Below are 18,182 nucleotides of genomic sequence, written 5' to 3' on the forward strand. Positions count from 1 at the left end.
CCATCCTGGGGCAACTTCGAACAATGACAAAATAGATGACTGTAGACAATAGAGAACCAGTTAACAACTTCAGCGTGGGCTAGAAGGTGAAGCATTGATGGGTAGTAAGGAGGCACCCAGCTCTATCCCCAGCTTGGCCACTTTGCAGCTGGGTGACTCTGAGCAAGTTGTCCAACCTCTCCGAACCTTAGTTTTCTTGTCTTGAAGTAAGAATAATAGTAGCTATTTTCTTCACATTCTAAGTGCTTTACGTGCATGCACTGGTTGCTCAGCACTGTAGAAGGCAGGTACTATTTGATACACATTTTAAGATGAGGAAATGAAGGCACAGAGAGGTTACAGTTTGCTCCAGAACACACAGAGGATACACAGTGGAGGCCAAAGTTAGACCTGAGCCTGTGTCTTAGCCAGTATGCTCTGAATATTTACCAGCCTCCCTTTCCTCTCAGGGTTTCATACATGGTTCTGTATGACCAGGACCTGAGGTCACTAATTACCTGTCTGGTTGTGACTCTGGGCCTCTCCTTGTCTCCTGTGTGTGGCACTGGGATTTCTGTGAACTGGGACTTCAAGCTGCTGTAGAGAGTGGTGTGTTGCATTTCTGTGTAAGATCAATATGGGACCTTCTTCTGATTCGGCTCCTGTCATTGACTGGGGACCAATTAGGCCTTGCATTGTTTGTGCAGTTTGTGAGTTCATCATCTCTGTCAAGAGCAAATCTTTTCTGAGTCTCCTGGTTCGAGGCCGGTGACTAGGCCCGACTTTGGACCCCTTCTCTTTGGTGTGTCCAGGATGAGCCTGGGAGGACAGGACTGGGAAGCTTTTCATGATTGCGACTCAGTGCACTTTGACTTTGAGCTGAGGCTGGCATTTCAAGGATGGTTACTCCTGGAGAAGTCCACGGGACTGGGAGAGCTTCCTCCTCCTAGCCAAGAGGCGCAGATTCCAGCTTCTGCTGCAGCAACTGAGAAGAAACCTGAGCACAGCCCTGAGAAACATGCTGGCTGAGCGAGGGAGAGAAGGGCTGACAAGACCCTGTTGTTTCTGGGACCCTGCGAATTCACACAGAGGGCTCATTTCAGGATAGGGCGCTTCTACAAAGCCTCCCCAAAAAGGCTGCAGCAGGATGCTGGTCTGCACAGGTAGCTACGGAAGCAATACACTTACAGTGGTTTTTTTCTTTCTTTCTGACATCATTTCTGGTGCATGGCTGACTGGAAGCTGTTTGTGAGTAATTGCATCGAGTTTCATCATTCTGATTCAGGGTTAACCTGATTTAGAGAGGCTCATTTGACTGTTCTAATGAAAGTTTTTCCTCTCGGATTTAATCAGCTTGAGTGAAGTAGATTATCTCTCCTTGTGGTTACATAAGTTATTAAGGCACTCACACATATAAAGTAGGTAGGCCCCTTTGCAGGTCGTATTTGAAATACAAGTCCTTCATTTTCAAAATCTAACGTCTTTTGCTTTTAATGGATGTGAATTTCCTTTTATATTTTTTAAGGACATAGAGAAAAGTAATGAGGTACCATTTTGAATCCAGGGGAGCATATTATGTAATGCACAGGAATTCTGGAGTTAAGCTCTGTTGAAGTAAAAAGGCAGTTTTTGAATGAATGGGATGTGAGATGCCTGTTAGCCCTCAGCTTACCTGGGCTTGGAGAGGGCAGCCATGGCTTGCTGAGGTCTTAGCGTCTTGGCAGGTGCACACAGGGTAAATGGGTGTGCAGAGGTCCCAGCCCTGCCCGTAAGCTCATGTATGACTTTGAGTTTGTACCTTTTGTTCTCTGGGCTTCAGTTTTACCAGTTGTCCAATGAATAAATGGATCTTGATTGGTGGTCATCAAACATAGAAGACTTATGTTTATTCATAGGTTACTCCAATTCCCTAACATATAAAAGAGACAAAAATGGACCCTCTCAGGTTGAAGGAGGTACGAGGGGTGATGACCAAATCAGGTCACCTGGTGCCTGCTTGATCTCCACTCTCCCTCTCATACACTTGAACTCTCAGGCACATACCTAAACTTGAGATTGAGATTGACAGACAGTTTCTCCCAGGTCATATATCTGGAAATATATTTTCAACTTTAACTTTAGTTGAACCTTGTTTCTCTAGTCATTTTGCAAAAAGATAGATAAGGAAATGACCCTATTATTTCATCTCCTCTTGATCAAAATTACAAAATATTGTTATGATTTACTCTGATTTTTTTTTTCTTGGAGAAACTAATAAGAAGCCTCTTTTCCCCCTGTTGCATATTTTGGGTTCTCTGTGGTCATCAGCTCATAATGTTGGAAGGAGGTGAATGCTTCATCACTGGAGGCCATAAGGCTAGGGCTGGCTGTTGAGAGAGTCTTATTTGTTTTATTACAAATACTTCATAAATCAATCAATATTCTGTTGCTATAAAAAAATACCTGAGACCAGATAGATTTAAAAAAAAAAATAGAAGTTTATTTAGTTCATGGTTCTGGAGGCCAGGAAGTCCAATATCAAGATGTCAACATCTGGTGAGGGCCTACTTGATGCATCATAACATGGTGGAGGACATCATGTGGCAGGAGAGAGTAACATGCCATCTCGTGTCTCTTTTCCTTGTCCTATAAACCACAAATGCCTCATGACTTCATTTAGTCCTAATTACGTCCCAGAGGCCCAACCTCCACATACCACTAACATATGAATTTGGGCCTCAAGTTTTCAACACATGAACTCTGAGAGACGCATTCAAATCTTAGCAAGATCTATTATGTTCAAAGCACTAGGGTGCCTCCCCTACCTTGCTAACGAGGGGTAGAGACATACACATCAGCAATATGGGAGAGGAGAGCTCTTTTAGGGTACAAATAAGTGACACTGCCTTTTACTTTCAAAGTAATTGCTCCAGCAAGTTAGGAGAAAGTTTAGCATATCTTTATGAAGGTATGTCTTCCAGTTTCTTAAATTTCCCTAGGAATGTAAAGGGCAGATTTGCTTTTAAATGCCAAACAGACAAGATCAACCCATTAGCACTCACAGATTTGGCTTCTGTCTCTAAACTGCATTGCTATTGAAAGGGACCTTTCTTTGATAAAGGATGGTTCCAGGGCCTCATTGGCCTGTAATATGCTGGTTTATTCTTGGATGTGTAGCCATGCTGTGCCAAGTCCACTGAGCCAGGAGAGGTTTGCAGTCCCAGCCACATCCTGGACCAGCTAGGCCTGCCCCAGGACCTCTAGTGTGGGGGTTGGACACTGGGTACCAACCTGGAGTCCTTATCCTCATGGTGAATCCCCGTTGTTCCCGCCACTACACCAGGGTTCTTTACTTTCTTTCCAGAGGGTGAACCCCAGTCAGGGACAAACAACCCATCAAAAATAATTCTGATAATACTGGACTTCAGAAAGGTCCTTCTGCCTTTCCTCTGGGGAATAGTGTCCCCATGCAATTTTGCCTTTCCTTCCCAGTCGGTCTCTGAGATTCTGTATCCTGTACCCTGACAGGAGTCAGGGTCAGTGGAGACCCCGAAAGAGCCCCTTCCCCTGAGTCCCACTCCCACGCAGTCACAGAGCTGAGAAGCACTGGTCAGGTCCCTCCGCCCAGAAGGGGACCTGCTGCAGGCAGCCCTGCCAGGCCTGCCGAGGTGGAGGAGCAAGTGGCAACCTCTAGTTGGCAGCTTAGCAACATTTCACCTGGCCAAGTGCCCGTGCCCAGCCATGATGACCCTGGAGTGGTGGAGGTGGAATGTCTCCAGGGCGTGGTGGGAAGTGGCGAGGAGAAGAGGAGGTGGCCTAGGCAGGGAGAGAATGAGGTGCCCGGCAGAAGGCTGTAACAGCTCCCGATTGTTCTTGGGATAAAATCCAGGTCCCTCAGGTGGCCTGTCTCTGCATGTCCCGCTCCTTGCCCTCTCTGGGCTTGACACTCTCCTGTCCTTCCCTCCACTCGTTACTCTAGGCATGCCGGGAGGGGACTTCTCTTCCACTGCCCCAGCTTTTGCCTGTAGACTTCCACACTTGCCGTTCCCTCTCTCTAAAGCTCTGTCAGCAAGGAAGAGGATTCTTTGAAATGCCATTTCAGGGTCAGTCTGGAAGGGTGTTGCCCAGGGCCTGTAGCGAGGAGAACAACCTGGCGGAAGGTCCGTCTGACTCTCTTGTCTGACTTGGTGCTGGAGAGAAGAGACCTTCCAGAAGATGGCTGGGTGCCTTTTGGGTCTGGCTGCTGGGTCTGAGCCCTGCCTACATTTGAGCCCTGCCTACATACCTTGGGCATGTGGCCTGACCTCTTCAAGAGAACGTCTCCTCTTTAGACCAAAGCTACTGTTGCCTGCTTCCAAGGTTGTCAAGGTCATTCAATGAGTGATCACATGGAAAGGAATCTGACACATAGCAGGTACTCAGGCCAGGCCTGTCCTTTCCAACCATCTGAGGTTCACCGAGTGCCTTTCAGACCTTCCAGTTGCTGCCACCCAAGGCTACCTGTTCCTCTCCTCCCTCCCCCACTCAAATTTTGCAAAAGGAACTTTCTGTCTTTCCCTCTTACAACCTCTGATAACTGCTGAAACCTTACAGCATCCAACCAAAGTCACACTTGAACCTCAATGTACTTTGAAAAAACAGTGACTTATAGTTAGGTCCTTAGGAAGGAACTGGATTCCCCAGAGAGATTCAAGATTGATGTTAACGGGACGCATGTAAAGGAATGTTTAAGAGCCCTTCCAGCTCTGAGGTGCTATACGTTTCCAGAAGACTGGGCAGAGTGCATGACCTTTCTAATTTAGTTACCTTCTGGAACCACAGAGAAATCGAAGAGCTGTGTAAGAAACCCCCACCAGGTATCCAGGGTCAATTGCAGCCAGAGAAGTTATTTTCTCAGATAGGATTTTGCATCTCTCAATAGGAAGTTTGTGGGGATATTTTAATTCTGGAAAAGTCCCTGAGGAAGGTCTTCTGTCATGAATGTACAGAGGAAGGTTTGAAGGCTCGAGGTTAATGAAACAGAAGGCTTTGGTCTGACTTGTGTTTATGGACAGAACATGATGAGAGGCGGGCAAGAGATGTCAGTCCCAGCAGAGCTGAGCATGAACCAGTCCAAGGAACTGAAACAGGGCTCAGCTCCGAGCCTGCCAGAGACAGGAGCTTTCTGACTGTGCCCTCCTCCTGGTGTGCAGCGGGAGTCTTTGAGGCATCTCTGTGCACTGTTATGCTTGACTGGCTGCTGGGTCTGAGCCCTGCCTACATTCGCTCTTTACCATGACCTTGGGCATGTGGCCTGACCTCTTAAAGAGAACGTCTCCTCTTTAGACCGAGGCTACTATTGCCTGCTTCCAAGGTTGTCGAGGTCATTAAATGAGTGATCACATGGAAAGGAATCTGACACATAGCAGGTACTCAGTCCAGGCCCGTCCTTTCCAACCATCTCTTCTCTGCTTTGCAGCATCTTCCTCCTCTTTTAAGACATGACTAGGGTGTTGCCCATTCCAGGCCCAAGGAAGTCATTCTTCCCTCCAGTCTCCAAAAACCCTTCGTCCCCACAATACTTCTTGTATTGTGTCTGTAACTTCGTGGGCATCTGCACCCCCACCAGCCCTTGTGCCACACACACCGTGGGCGTCTCTAAGCTCAGGACCCTGCTGGATTTATCTTTGTGCACCAGGGCCTACTGCGGTACTTAGAACACAGAAAGGCTCTGTATGTTTTTACTGAATAACTGCAAGAAGAAGAATAGCCAACACATAAAAGATACTTAGGTACAAGGAGGTGAAAGAAAAAGAAGGACAAGTAGAACAGGGAGTGCTTCTAAGTAAAGGATGAGGCCATTTAACAGAGTACAATTGGTTTGCCAGAGTGGATAATTTCCTCTTTTCCACAAGCTCCAAGGTCAGAATGAGAGCAAGGCTCAGCCACTGACGTTTTAGATCATTCTTTTCTGCTCTGTGCTCATCTTGGAATGACTTTTACTCCTTTCTGTCTTGTATGATACAGTTTTGATAGGGCCGAAAAAACTTCTGCTGAGCTTTCATGGAACTTTCTATCTGTCTACACCTTGGGCATGTGGCCGTCCTTTTATCCACTTTGCAAAAGTCCGACTTTGCATGAGCCCTAGTGTGTGCACATCGTGGTGGATACTGAGGGTGCAGCATAAACTTGGTGTCTGCCTTCAAAACTTAGCATCTAAGGAAGGAGAGTCATGTGTTTTCAAGTAACTACCATGTCCCTGTGGTCATGCAGATAAGGATGAAGTAATAATGGAGTCAAGAGGAATGAGTGACTTGTTCCTCCTTGGAAGACCAGAGAACATGTCACATCAAAGGAGTCCATTGAGCTGGACCTAGAAGAACAGTTTGGAAAGATGGGTTGTGGGGGAGAAGCCACCCTGAAGAGAGCCTAGAGGGAGGAAGGCTCATGGGCGAGAGGGTGGGTGAGTTCAGGGGAGCTCCAGGGCAGGGTCTGAGGGTCAGTGCTGGACAGGTGTGGCGAGGCTCTGTGACAGAGGCCCTGAGGAGATTCAGAGAAGGCCAATGCTATTTCTAACTTAATTTACATGAAAGACATGGTATGTACTATTTATAAGCAGTTCGTTGCCTCTATTATCACATTTTTCTCTTTGTGGCAACCTGTAAAATAGGCATAACTTCTCCATTTTATAGATGGAAGAAGCATAGGTACAAAGAGATGATGATTGTGCTCAAGTTTACATAATTAGCAGTGGCTGAACTAACACTTCAAGCCAGGAATTTTGAGCAGCAAATCTGTGCTTTTAAAAATTAATCATTTTATTAAAGCATGACATACACGCAGAAAAAAATACTAATTATGATTAGTATTATGAGTGAATGATTGAAAATTTTCACAAAGTGAATAATCTCCAAATCAAGTTGGAGAGATTTAGCATCTTTCCAACATGGCATGTTTATTTAGTCCATGAAAATGGACTAACCCTCCATTTACTTATTTTATTTTGTGTAATTTCCAGGTCAAAAGTGTCATTCATATTTCTTAGATTTGTTCTTAAGTTTTCAAATTTTTGATGCTATTATAATAGCTTTAATTTACAATTTTAATTCCTTATTTTGGGTATAGGGAGGTATAATTGGTGCTTGCATGTTGCCCTGATTTCTAGATACCCTGCTAAACTCGTTTACTAATTAACTAGCCAAACTCTATTGGACTGGTGGGAGCATCCAGTGCAGTGTTAAATAGAAGTGGCGATGGCAAACATCCTAGTCTTATTTTATTTTATTTTTTTTTATCTCAGGAAGACTTTCAACATATGCTATGGATATGTTATTGACTCTAGGGTTTTGCTGATTATCAGAGGAGGAAGCTCTCTGCTTTTCTAGTTTTCAAAGATGGCTGCAGCATGGAGTGGGCTGCAGGACGGAGACAGAAAGGAAGCAGAAAGACCAAAGAGCTGAGCTAGCCTGGCACAGGAGGGAAAGCACAAGAAGGCTGTCCTGGGTTCTTTCTTTCCTCAGTGATTCTGACCTGATAGTAAGAATTTTGAAATAGAAAAGAACAATGAAATCTGCAAGGATTCTTTCTCTGGTGTCCCCAATGGAGTTCTTTAAGACATAACAGATACTTTATGCTAAACTTTGAAAAGTCTGGACATTCTATCACCCTGTTGGAGAGTCCTAGTGCATATTAGTATTTAAAAGTTCCAAGAGTCCTGTAACAAAGGTGGTTTATTTAATTTAATTTAACACAGTGCCCATCTTCCTACCTTCAATATCCATAACACCAAAAAGTGAGGTTCAGGAGGAATTTTGCAGCCTCTCTTTACCCATCATGGAGTTTAGTGGTTCTCACTTTTAACTAAATCTGTTAGAAGTCAGGGTGTTGGGGTTCTTGAGGTGGTAACCATCCTCTTCTCTTTCCCCCACATATTCAAAACCCACTGAGAAAGAGAGGGACGGAAACATGACCTCCGCTGCTGGAGGCTGGATTGGAGGAAGCCAGCTGACCTGGAGTCCAGATGGTTTTCCAAACACTGTCTTCTGGATCATACAGACCCACCAGCCCAGCTGTCAGTGGCTTCCTTCCACCTGACAGTAGGAAGTAGAATGCAAATGCTCCCTGGGCAAGTAGACCCCCAAGGGAAAGGCCACATGGGGACAGGAGTGTAGGTCCTCAATCCCAAGAGGAGATTGTGAACCAATGGATGTCATACTCTTCATCCCACCAAAAGACAATCAAGGAACATGGAAGGAGGAAGGTTTAGGGACTAGAGAAAAGCAGAAAGCTAAAGAGGGAGTTGAAAACATATATGCTGCGAATAAGGGAGAGAGCTATGGATTCCAAGTGTGGAGAAGCTACCTGTAAGCCATCTTTGGTTTAATGGTGGGTTCCCTGGGATCTGGGGGAAAAGAGAGCTGGGCTCCAGTGAGCTTAGATATAAAGAGGATGGGAGAGAAAAGATGCACCATTTTCTCTGGGGCCCAGTCAAGGGAGAATTTTAGGCAGGAAAATCCAGCAGCCTAACTACACTGTGTCATTGACATCACCTGCCAATTTTTATTTTCCTGGTACTCTAACCAACCTAGTCATGTGTGATGTGCAGATGCTTAGCTATAGAGGAGCAGGAACAGGGAGGGATAGCACAGGGGCCCCAGGCTGAAAGAGGATCCCCCACCCCTTGAAAGATGGCATTTATAGTGAACATGGCTGTCTTGCAGCCAGATGGGGATGGGATGGGGATGGGGTGGGGATGGGACGTGGGAGGAATGCCAAGAAAAAGCCTCTCTTCTCCTGGGTCAGTCCTACAACACCTGCCTGCCACGGTGCCCTTGAACATTTGGCAAGTGTCTCTGAAGTGCTGTGGGAGGCCAGCCCTTCAGGTGTGGTTCTGAATTATTCCTGAGTCATCCCTGGTTCAGAGGAATCACAGGAGGAGAAATTAATTAGCATCCTTCAGATGCATTTTCTAGACTCAGCTGACTTCTTGCAGGTGAAACATCAAGTTTCCTAGTGACATCTGTTGACTTGTGACATTTGATGACATTGTGGTGGCTGATGGAGTTGGAAGGTGAAAAGCAAGGGCCTAACAGTGGGGTGGGAGGTTCTGAATCACAGTAGGCAGGAGCAGCTGTGTTCCCATTGGACTGGCTCTGCTGATCCTTCCAGGACATTAGTCTCACTGGGGACCTTTGATCCCGCTCCCCGGGGGAGGGACCATTTTCCCTTGAACCTGAGGGTTCTGTTTCTCCCAGGCTGGGAGGACCCTGTGCTAAGTAGAGGAGGTGGCCAATTCTGTGGGCTAACTGTGGCGATGGGGGTGGAGTGGAAGGGGTCAAAGGTTGGGTTATTAAGTACTACCTACCCACTAAGTGTTCTGAATGTACATTTGATTGTTTCTCTTGGTTAAGAAATTATCTCTTAAACTTCCTTTATAAAACATCAAGCTTCTCTTTGAGGGGCAGTTCCTTGTCTCTGATCACTGACCACAGGGGTTTGTAGCCCTGATGCCCAGAAACTCCTGCATGTGGGTCCCATTCCTGACCAATGAAAGATTATCTGGGATGGGATCCAGCCAGAATGTGGGGGGCAGTTTTAGAAAACTCTCTTCACACAAATCTGATGTGGAGCAGAATTACCTTAAAGAAATAGGACATTGAACAGGTAAATTTTGATAGGAAGATCTTGGGAAGAGGGAGCGAAAAGTTTCAGAGTCTTGAGGAGGGTTGCCATTTTAGCAGTCCTCTCTCCAACTCAGTTACAGCTGTTTCTATATTCAGTTGTTTGACTTAAATAAATATGTTCCAGTCTTAGAAATAAGATGAATACACAGGAAGGATATTCCTAAAAGGGCCTCTTCTGGCGGGCAACTGTGAATTTATCCAAGGCTCTTTGGTTTAACTTAGAAATATTTTGGTTTGTTTTGTTTCCAAGAGAAACTTGATTATATACAAATATATTTTTTAATAAAGGAATTTTACTAAATGCATAATCAAATGTGGTTTAATCTTTTAAAATTTGAAAGAGTTTTCATATAAATAAATCCATAGCTCAGCCAAAGTTTGCTTTCTATTTGTTTTCCCATACTGGGTGTCACGGCTTTGGGCCTGGAAGGGGAGAAGCAGGGTGTACAGTCACCTGCAGGCCAGCTGCATCCTGTGCCCTCTTACATGGGGCCTGGGCAGTGTGTGCCAGTCCTGTTGTGCCCTTGGCCCAGCTAACTCAGTGCCTGGCCATCTGGCCTGAGCCCTTCTCTTCTGCACTGAAGGCAGACAATTGATTCCAGAAGGGAAGTCTCGTGGCTTAACTGGGCAGCCACTTGGCAACTCTGGCTGCAGACAGTTTTCTAACCCTGACTTCACCGAGTCATAGACACCATATGAAATGAGCTATTTGTAGTGTTTTTAAACAGTTTAGCTTGGGGTTTAGGAAGGTTGTCTTTATCACATCTTAGTGAGGAAAAAGCAGAGTTGACTTCATGGACAATTCCTGAAGAAGAAGAGCAGAAGAGGAGCCTGGTGCTCAGAGAAGTCCTTTGGCCAGGCCCACTGGCATAGTTAGGAGTGGCCCAGCTCCTCCTCCTAGGTGCCAGGTTGGCTGGCAGCAAGGCCCTGTGCTCGACACAGAGCACCCTCCACAGATGGACTGAAGCAAGTCTAATGGTGCCTTGTTCAATACTCTTGTTGCTTGGATACAGATATCGAAGTCACGGTAGCTTTCATCCCGAGGAGACCAGGTTGGTATGGGCGTTCCTGCATGTCTCTGGGCTTATCTTGGGGTGAACCAGGGAGGAGATTTCATTCACCTAAGACAGAAAGCCTTTCTGGGTTCCTGTGCTGGAGTTCCCAGCCAATGAGAGGTGGGTGGGATGGCAACTGCCTTGGGGACTTGCCAGGTAAGTCCTCCTAATTTGGTGGTTGATCCCAATATATTGGCACACTCCTGGCCCCCTCTCATTTTAAGAAAGGACAGTGGCATCTGCCTCATGGCATATTATGGGATCCTAGTTCATGTGTGTAAAATGAAGTTCCTGGCACATAGCTCAGTGCAGGTGCAAAAAAATTCAAACTCACATTTCCTTGTTGCCAAGATCATAATAATTTGTCACATTTTTACACCTTACATTGTTTCCTACCTTGATGTCACCCTGTGAACTGGAGAAATATATTCTCCTATAAAGTGGGAGAAAAACACGAGCACCCAGCCCCATAATTCTAGAATCGGATTCACCCAGGACCGCAGCTGTCTTGCAGCCCAGACTCACTTTCTGCAGCCTTATCTGCAGTGGCACCAGGGCTCCGAGCTGGCAGCCACGTCACAGGGCCATGGAGGAGAGATCAAGTTAGATCTGGAAGCCTTTTTATCTGGGCGTCATGCTGGGCGCGCCCTTGACGACTGACTGTTTCAGGCAGACAACTTGTGTGTTTATGAAACTCAAGTCGACCCACCCAGGAGGGTGGGCTGGTTGCAAATGCTTTGGGAATTCCTGAAAGGTTCCTTTGCCGTCTTCTGTGGGGGGGGGGGGGGGGGGGTCCAAGCTGGGTGTAGCCCAGTACTTCTCAACCTCTGCTCTGCCCCAGATCAATTAAACACTTCTGAGGATGATTCAATACACCAGTGTTTTTAAAAACTTCCTTAGCAGATGCTAATGGGCAGCAGGGCCAAGTTCTCCTGATTTCAGAAGGGCAAGAGGAGGTGCATCTCTGTCTTCCCCTACCCCAGACAGCAGCTCAGCCATGCCTCTGTGCCTGCCACTGGCTTCCCTGTGGAAGAATCCAGAATGCTGAGACCATCCCTGATGTAGATGTCAGCCTCACAGGAAAGGGATGCCCCCTCTCACAGATGTTGTCATTTATTAGTAACAGCTTCCTATTGTGGATGAAAGTAACAGCCTTGTTAAGCACCTGCGGAGCCATGGCTAGGTTCCTGGGAACATCAGCTTCTGCTTCCATGGCCTGATTGTGGCACTGAGCCCTGAGGGCCACAGTCCAGGGTTTGGAGGGCACTAGCCTCCAGTCCCCTGTTTGGTAACTACCCTTTGACAACACAATCATAGGAATATTACCAGAAGTTTTCTCTTAGAATTTTCAGAAAGGGGGAGTCCCAGAGGTTCCTGGGAGACTCAAGATGATGGCAACCCAAAGTGGGGAATGTCCTTCCCCAAAGGGCACTTATTTTGCACCTTCTGTATACCAGACACTGTTCTAAGTGCTTTGCTTCCTCTACCTCATGCCATTCTCACGAGAGTCCTGTAAGGTAGGTGAGCAGCCCATACATGAGGAAACCGTTCTGATGCTTGTCCTCTCTACAATGCCCTTCACTGTTGTCCTTGGGCCTCTGTTTGTGTACCTCCAGGGACAGGGACCTCCCCCTACCCGCTCCCAAAGCATCCATCCCTCTGCTCAGACAGCACCAATGTGGAGCCTCCTAATTCCTCCTCTGCATCAAAGCAGAACATAAGCAGAATAAATAAACAAACAAGAACAGAAGTAAATAGATGAAGGAAACACGTGGACCTCCGCTGTAGCACCTCCTGCTAGTTGGTCCCGTTGCTATTCCTTAGCACAGCAGGAGCTAAGGTTTCTTGAGCAACAAGTATGTCCCAGGTTCTGTGCTAAATTCTTTGCATTTATCACCACACTGCAGACCCCAGTGGTCTCAGGGTGCAGAGGCAAAGCGACCTGTGCAAGACTGTGAAGACAGCGCCAGGGATGGAGCCCGATCTTACCCCTGCCCTCCACCACCTCGCAAATCCCAGAGCAGGGAGCTAAATGGAGGAGGCCTGCTGTTCCTGCCTCTCACACGCTGCTGCAGGGCCTTAGAGTGATCACGAAGCAGGCTGGCAGCCCCTGCCCTCTCCTCCAAGTGCACAAGCCCTGGTTCCCCCTCCTCTGTCCTCTGCACTGTGACCATCCATCTCTCCACCCAGAGTGGCATGCTCCTCAGTCCCTCAGCTCAGACAGGGATTCTCTCTGGGGGCTGGAGCATCCGGAATATTCTTGTCTGTTAGACACAGTGGTTTGGAACCCTTTCTGAGATGAGAGGAGGCTCAGACCTAGTTTCCTGCTCCCTGCTAATGATATGATAATGGTAGCTGGTATGTTGGGCACACTGAGCTGTGCACTGTGGGATGAGCCCATTAAGTCCAAGTGCCTCTTCACTCTAGAAATGGTCGGAGAGTCTGTCTCTGGAGAGGGAGATCACTCTGCCAAGGGGAATGGGCAGGTACCAGCCACCCATGGTTAGACCCTTTGCTCTGAAATCAGGCAGACCTAGGATCCTGCAGCAGCTCTGGTGCCAAGGAACCGTGTGGCCTTAGAAACAGTCCCCAGCCTCTCTGGGCCATGGCTCCTCATCTGTAAGCTGGGCAGAAGAGGATCTCTGTGCTGAGCAAATGACATGATTCCTTTTGAGTGCTGGCACAGGTGAAGCAGGAACAGGAGAGGGGTACCAGCTGTGCTGTTGGCATCCCAGCGAGCGTCATCTTAGCGCACTAGTTGCTGGTGAATGTCCTGACACTTGTCCTTTGACCCGTCCTGGGTGGAGGAGGAGGCTGGTCAGCCCGGAGGATTTGCGAGTTTGTGTTTGCTTTCTCCCGACAGGTCTGAATGACTCAAGTTTCTATTACTGTGTGTTTAGTTTTTATTCTTCTTTTCAGAAAGGGGATGTTCGGACTGAAGCTGAAGAAGAAGAAGAAAAATAAAGGAGAGAAGGGGTTAGTCCTAGCCAACAAGGCTGCGCAAGGTGAGGCTTGGGGGTCAGAGCTGACCTGGTCTGGGGCCTCACAGAGGGGACCCTCCTTGGCTGAGACTGTGGTTGTCCATGGCAGTGAGGGGGGGTGTGCTGCCTGCGGTGTTTCCCATCACAGGTGCAGCCTGAGGATTGTCACTCCGAGGTCCCTGTCATTGCCAAGCTGGGATAGGGTAGACACCTGCTGGGCCATGGAAGGGGCCCCACAAGGGGGAGCTACACGGTCAGAGCTCCATTTTTGTTCTACTTTGCTCTTGGCCTTGGATAAGTCATCCAATAGTTCCAAGCCTTAGTTTCTCCCTTCACCAAATGGTCAGGACATGGGTGGCTGGGCTGATCTCACACAGCAATGGGGAGGATCAAGTGAGGTTTTTGGAAATGAGAGTGAGGAGCACAGCCGCTCTGAGAGAGCTTGGATAGACATTGTCTCATCCATCTTAGCAGTAGGTAAGGTTACCACGGTTTTATGAATGAGGTTACAGGGAGGCAGAGTCAATCAGTGTGGAAAAGATTGGCTGCAGGATTTGCAAGGTCCAGGGAAGCATGAAAATGCAAAGCCATTATTGAGTTAAGAATGTCAAGATGGGGACAGTGGAGCCTAAACCAAGAGCAATGAGGTCCTTCTGAGCGTGAGTCCCTGTCTGGTTACACAGACCACATCCTGGCCCTGAACACGGGAGGTACAGAGTCAGGAAGAAATGGCGCTGGGATGTAAATCCCGGCTCTTGGACTTCCCACCTTTAGAATGGGCTACTTCCTTCTCCAAAAGAACAAAGCTTTGAGTTAGAGCATGAACTGAGTCAGTGGAGGCCAGGCCTCAGTGTGGATGGAATCAAATTGAATTAATGGCTTCCAAGTGGACAGGTCTAGGGGGCTGGACCTGCTGGAGACTTCTGCTGAGAGGCCATGATAACAAGCACAGCTCTCCCAACCACTCCTCAGCGCTGCACGTCTGGTTAATGTTTGCCCCTCTCTCTGCTCGTGGCGAAGGGCGGCTTCACTGCCATCCAGGGCAGCTTTCCTGTGACCTGTGCCCACCCAACTCCATTCTTCATCCTCAGATAAAACACTGTGACAGAGGAAAGTACTGGGGACTCTTGGGTGGGAGGAGAGGAGCACTTTATTTCCAGTGGGAACAAGACTTAAAGCCCGACAGAAGCCATTTTCTATTCAATCAAATTGATGACATCGGGGAGTGGGTGGAAAAGGATTTGGGGTCTCTCCTGTTGTCCTTGAAATTAGGTCGTGAGGACACAAGATTGAATAAGGCATAGTCCCTTCTCTCAGCAACCTTATGAAAATTATTTATGACATACTTAATAAGGCTCTGCTGCTTGTTACTTGACATACATTATTTATGACCCTGAACAGTAGATTCTATTGCCTGTTTTACAACAGAGGTTCAGAGAAGGCGAGTGGCTTTCCTCACGTTACAGAGCTAGTAAGTTGAGAAGCCAGCTCCTGAGCCTAGGTCAGTCTGGGTCCCCCCGCCCAGGCGCTGGCCTCCGTCAGGAGCCTCACTGACAGGCTGGTGGAGAGTTGGAGCAGGCATCCCTGGGCATTTCAGAGGAGCTGGCTCCTGGGGCTCATTCTAATCACGGTTGGCAGCCCACAAAGCAAACAGGGCAGAGAGGACTAGGGCCCCTCCTAGAAAGCAAATGGGTCCATCCTGCTGGGAGGGGCCAGGCATGTGAGAGACTGACAAACAGGTGATAGAATGGAGACTCTGGTTTTCCTTCTTGGCTTGGCCTAGAAAGTTAGAGCTTTTCTGGGTGACATGTCTGGAGATTCTAAAAGTCTCTGGTTCTGGTGTCTGTGTATTTTCAGACCTGTGGTTATGCCTTATATGCTTAAAATTCTCATTACCCTAAGCCAGGCATTAACTAGTTACCCAACAAGTAGTTCCTGGGTGCCTCCATTCAGTCACTTGTTCAACAAATGTTAATGGAACATCTGCTAAGTGTCAGGTGCTGGGCTGGGTTCTGAGAGTGTAATGGTGACACCGGGTCATCTGGAGGGTGGACAGCCCCATGGTGGACTCTACTGTTTGTCCTCTAGCTCTGTTCTCCGCCCTTCTCCACCCATGCACCACGGAGGCTGACCTCATAGCCAGGTCCCCGAGCATCTGGATTTAGGTCGCATCTGGCCAATGGGGCCCCAGCGGGAGGTTGAGAAGGGAGGTGAGGGAGCTCAGGGTCCAGTTAATGGCATCCCTCTCCTGAAAGAAGAAGGCTATTCCTCTTAGGGAGGCTGGCTCAACTCAAGCTTCCTCTCCTTCCTGGTGTGGTGACTCTTCCTCTCTCTTCTCACTTGGGAGGCGAGGAGACCTAGCCGCTTGGCTGCTACCTCAGAGAACTGCCTCAGACAGCATGAGCTTTGGGGGTTTTCTGACACCCACACCTTGGTGAAAAGCCCTCAATGTGCCATCTGTTTACTCTGGACCCTGAATGAGGGCACTATTTTACAAGTTGAGGCGAGTTTTAGAAAGGAAATAGACGGTGGCTGAAATGGAAGCTGTCGGGGGTTTGCTGATTTCTGACTCATTGAAATCGAGACTTTGGTGCAGTCAGAGAGGAGTTCTCCAGGGAGGTCCCATCTGAACTGAAACTTCAAAGTGAGAGGGAGCCCAAGGGGACAGACAGGGAGGAGAACAGCTCCGGCAGAGGGATACCCAGGGAGAACAATGCCAAGACAGGAGCGACCTGGCTGTGTGGCCAGAGAGCATCAAGGGGGAGAGAGGGACAGCTGGCCAGGAGGAACAGGTGGCAGCCAGACGGAGCAGGGCATAGGACTCATGGAGGGACTTCAGACTTTTTTCTAAGCGTAATGGAAAGCCATTGAGGAGTTTTAAGACGAGAAGTGACATGACATGGTTAACGTTTTAGAAGATTAGCTTGCATGTCTCATGGTAAGTAGACCAGAGAGAGCACAGTAGGACTTCAATGAATGAACAAATGAAAGCATAGAAGCCTTAGCTGGTGCGCTGCCCACCTTGAGGTGTCTCTCACCGCCCACAATATGAAACCCCAGAGAAAGGGTTAATTCCTGCGTGCTAAGCATCTAACCTAGCACAGTTTCTAGCATGTGCTAGGTTGTTGACTGGAAGTAGATCCTCATCCTAAAAACCCCAAGTATTCGCTTCATCCTGTGGTCTCAGGGCACTCAGCTGGCACTTACGTTCCCTCTGCATCTCTAGGGCTGCCGTGGCTTTAGCTTGCTGGGTGGGAGGACAGTCAAAGCAGGTTCCGCTCATTCAGGGATATTCTCTGAGCCGCTGAGCACCTCTTGGGGCCACACCTGTGTGTAGGAGCTCCTTGGCCATGGGCTTTGTTATCTCGTCTGGCTTCGAGACAGGACTCTGGCATGGTTGACTGGTTAAAATCAGAATCAAATTCATTGAAACAGAAAGGTGTCTTAGACATTATTAAACTGATCTCCTTATAGTGGGGTTCCATGGAGCCCTGGGTTTCTGAGAAATGACTTCAGAGGAGTCTGAGCAGGGCCGTGATGGGGGGCTATGGAGAGACCCTCCCCGTTTCACCACATGACATACAGAACAAGCTTGGTACAGATGGACTTATGTGTATATTGAGATTCAATATGAAATTACTCTGTCAAAAGTACTCTGTTGCCAAAAACAGTCCCAAGACCACTTTCATGACCCCATCCTTTCATTTTACAGGGAAGGAAAAGAAAGACCAAGAAATTCTGTAACTTACTCAAGTCACCCAACTTGGAATTCACAGGTTCAGCCCCTTCTACATACAACTCTGGCAGCCATGGTGTTGGAGTTTTATATATTTTGTTTAATATTCCTGATTTGCCTTGTTTTATATGTGAGAAAAACAGAACTGAGAAAACTTAAGTCACTTGCCCAAATCATAAAACTAGAAAGTGGGAGGGCTTAGATTTAAATCCAAAGCACTGGGATTCTGGGCTTGGAACTGCACCATGCAGAGTCTGGGGGAGTGGCAGGGAGGCCCAGCCACTTTTGCGTCTGCCAGGAACCTGGTTGAGAAGTGGTTCCCGTGCTTCGATGCACCTTAGTGTTACCTGGGGAATTCAAACAATCTTGACATCTGGGCAACATTCCAGATGAATTGCATCAGAATCTGGTGTTAGGAGGGAAAGCGTCTAAACAATATGATTGCTAGCCATTTAGTTAAGGTTTCTAAGTATTTGCACAGCTGTTTCCTAGGGTTTCCCAAGAAACCTACCGAGGGCAAGTACCTTGGTAACTTGACACCATACAAATTTATTCTTTCACAGTTATGGAGGCCAGAGGCCTGGCGGCAGTATCACTGTGTCAAAATGAAGGGCCCCTCCTGCCCTCCAAAGAATCCATTTCTTGTCTCCTCCAGCTTCAGGTGGCCATGGCCTTCCTTGGGTTGTTGGTAGCATCCCTGCCTCCAGGGTCAGATTGCTGCAGTTTTGTTCTGTTTAAAATCTCCCTCCTCCCTGTTGTCAGGATACATCTGATTGTGATTAGGGCCTAC

At 47.7% G+C, this 18,182-nt stretch overlaps 1 protein-coding gene across 1 annotated transcript in view; it reads left to right on the forward strand.

Annotated features, from left to right (window-relative positions):
• FER1L6 (fer-1 like family member 6) overlaps positions 1–18,182 on the forward strand; it is a 149,093-nt gene that overhangs the window by 20,853 nt on the left and 110,058 nt on the right. The window contains exon 2 of the mRNA XM_079134392.1: positions 13,595–13,680. Coding sequence (XP_078990518.1) covers positions 13,595–13,680 — 86 coding nt within the window. The remainder of the gene's footprint in view (positions 1–13,594; positions 13,681–18,182) is intronic.

The sequence above is a fragment of the Sciurus vulgaris genome (genome assembly GCF_902686455.1).
Source record: "Sciurus vulgaris genome assembly, chromosome: 1".
In the NCBI taxonomy this organism is placed as follows: domain Eukaryota; kingdom Metazoa; phylum Chordata; class Mammalia; order Rodentia; family Sciuridae; genus Sciurus; species Sciurus vulgaris.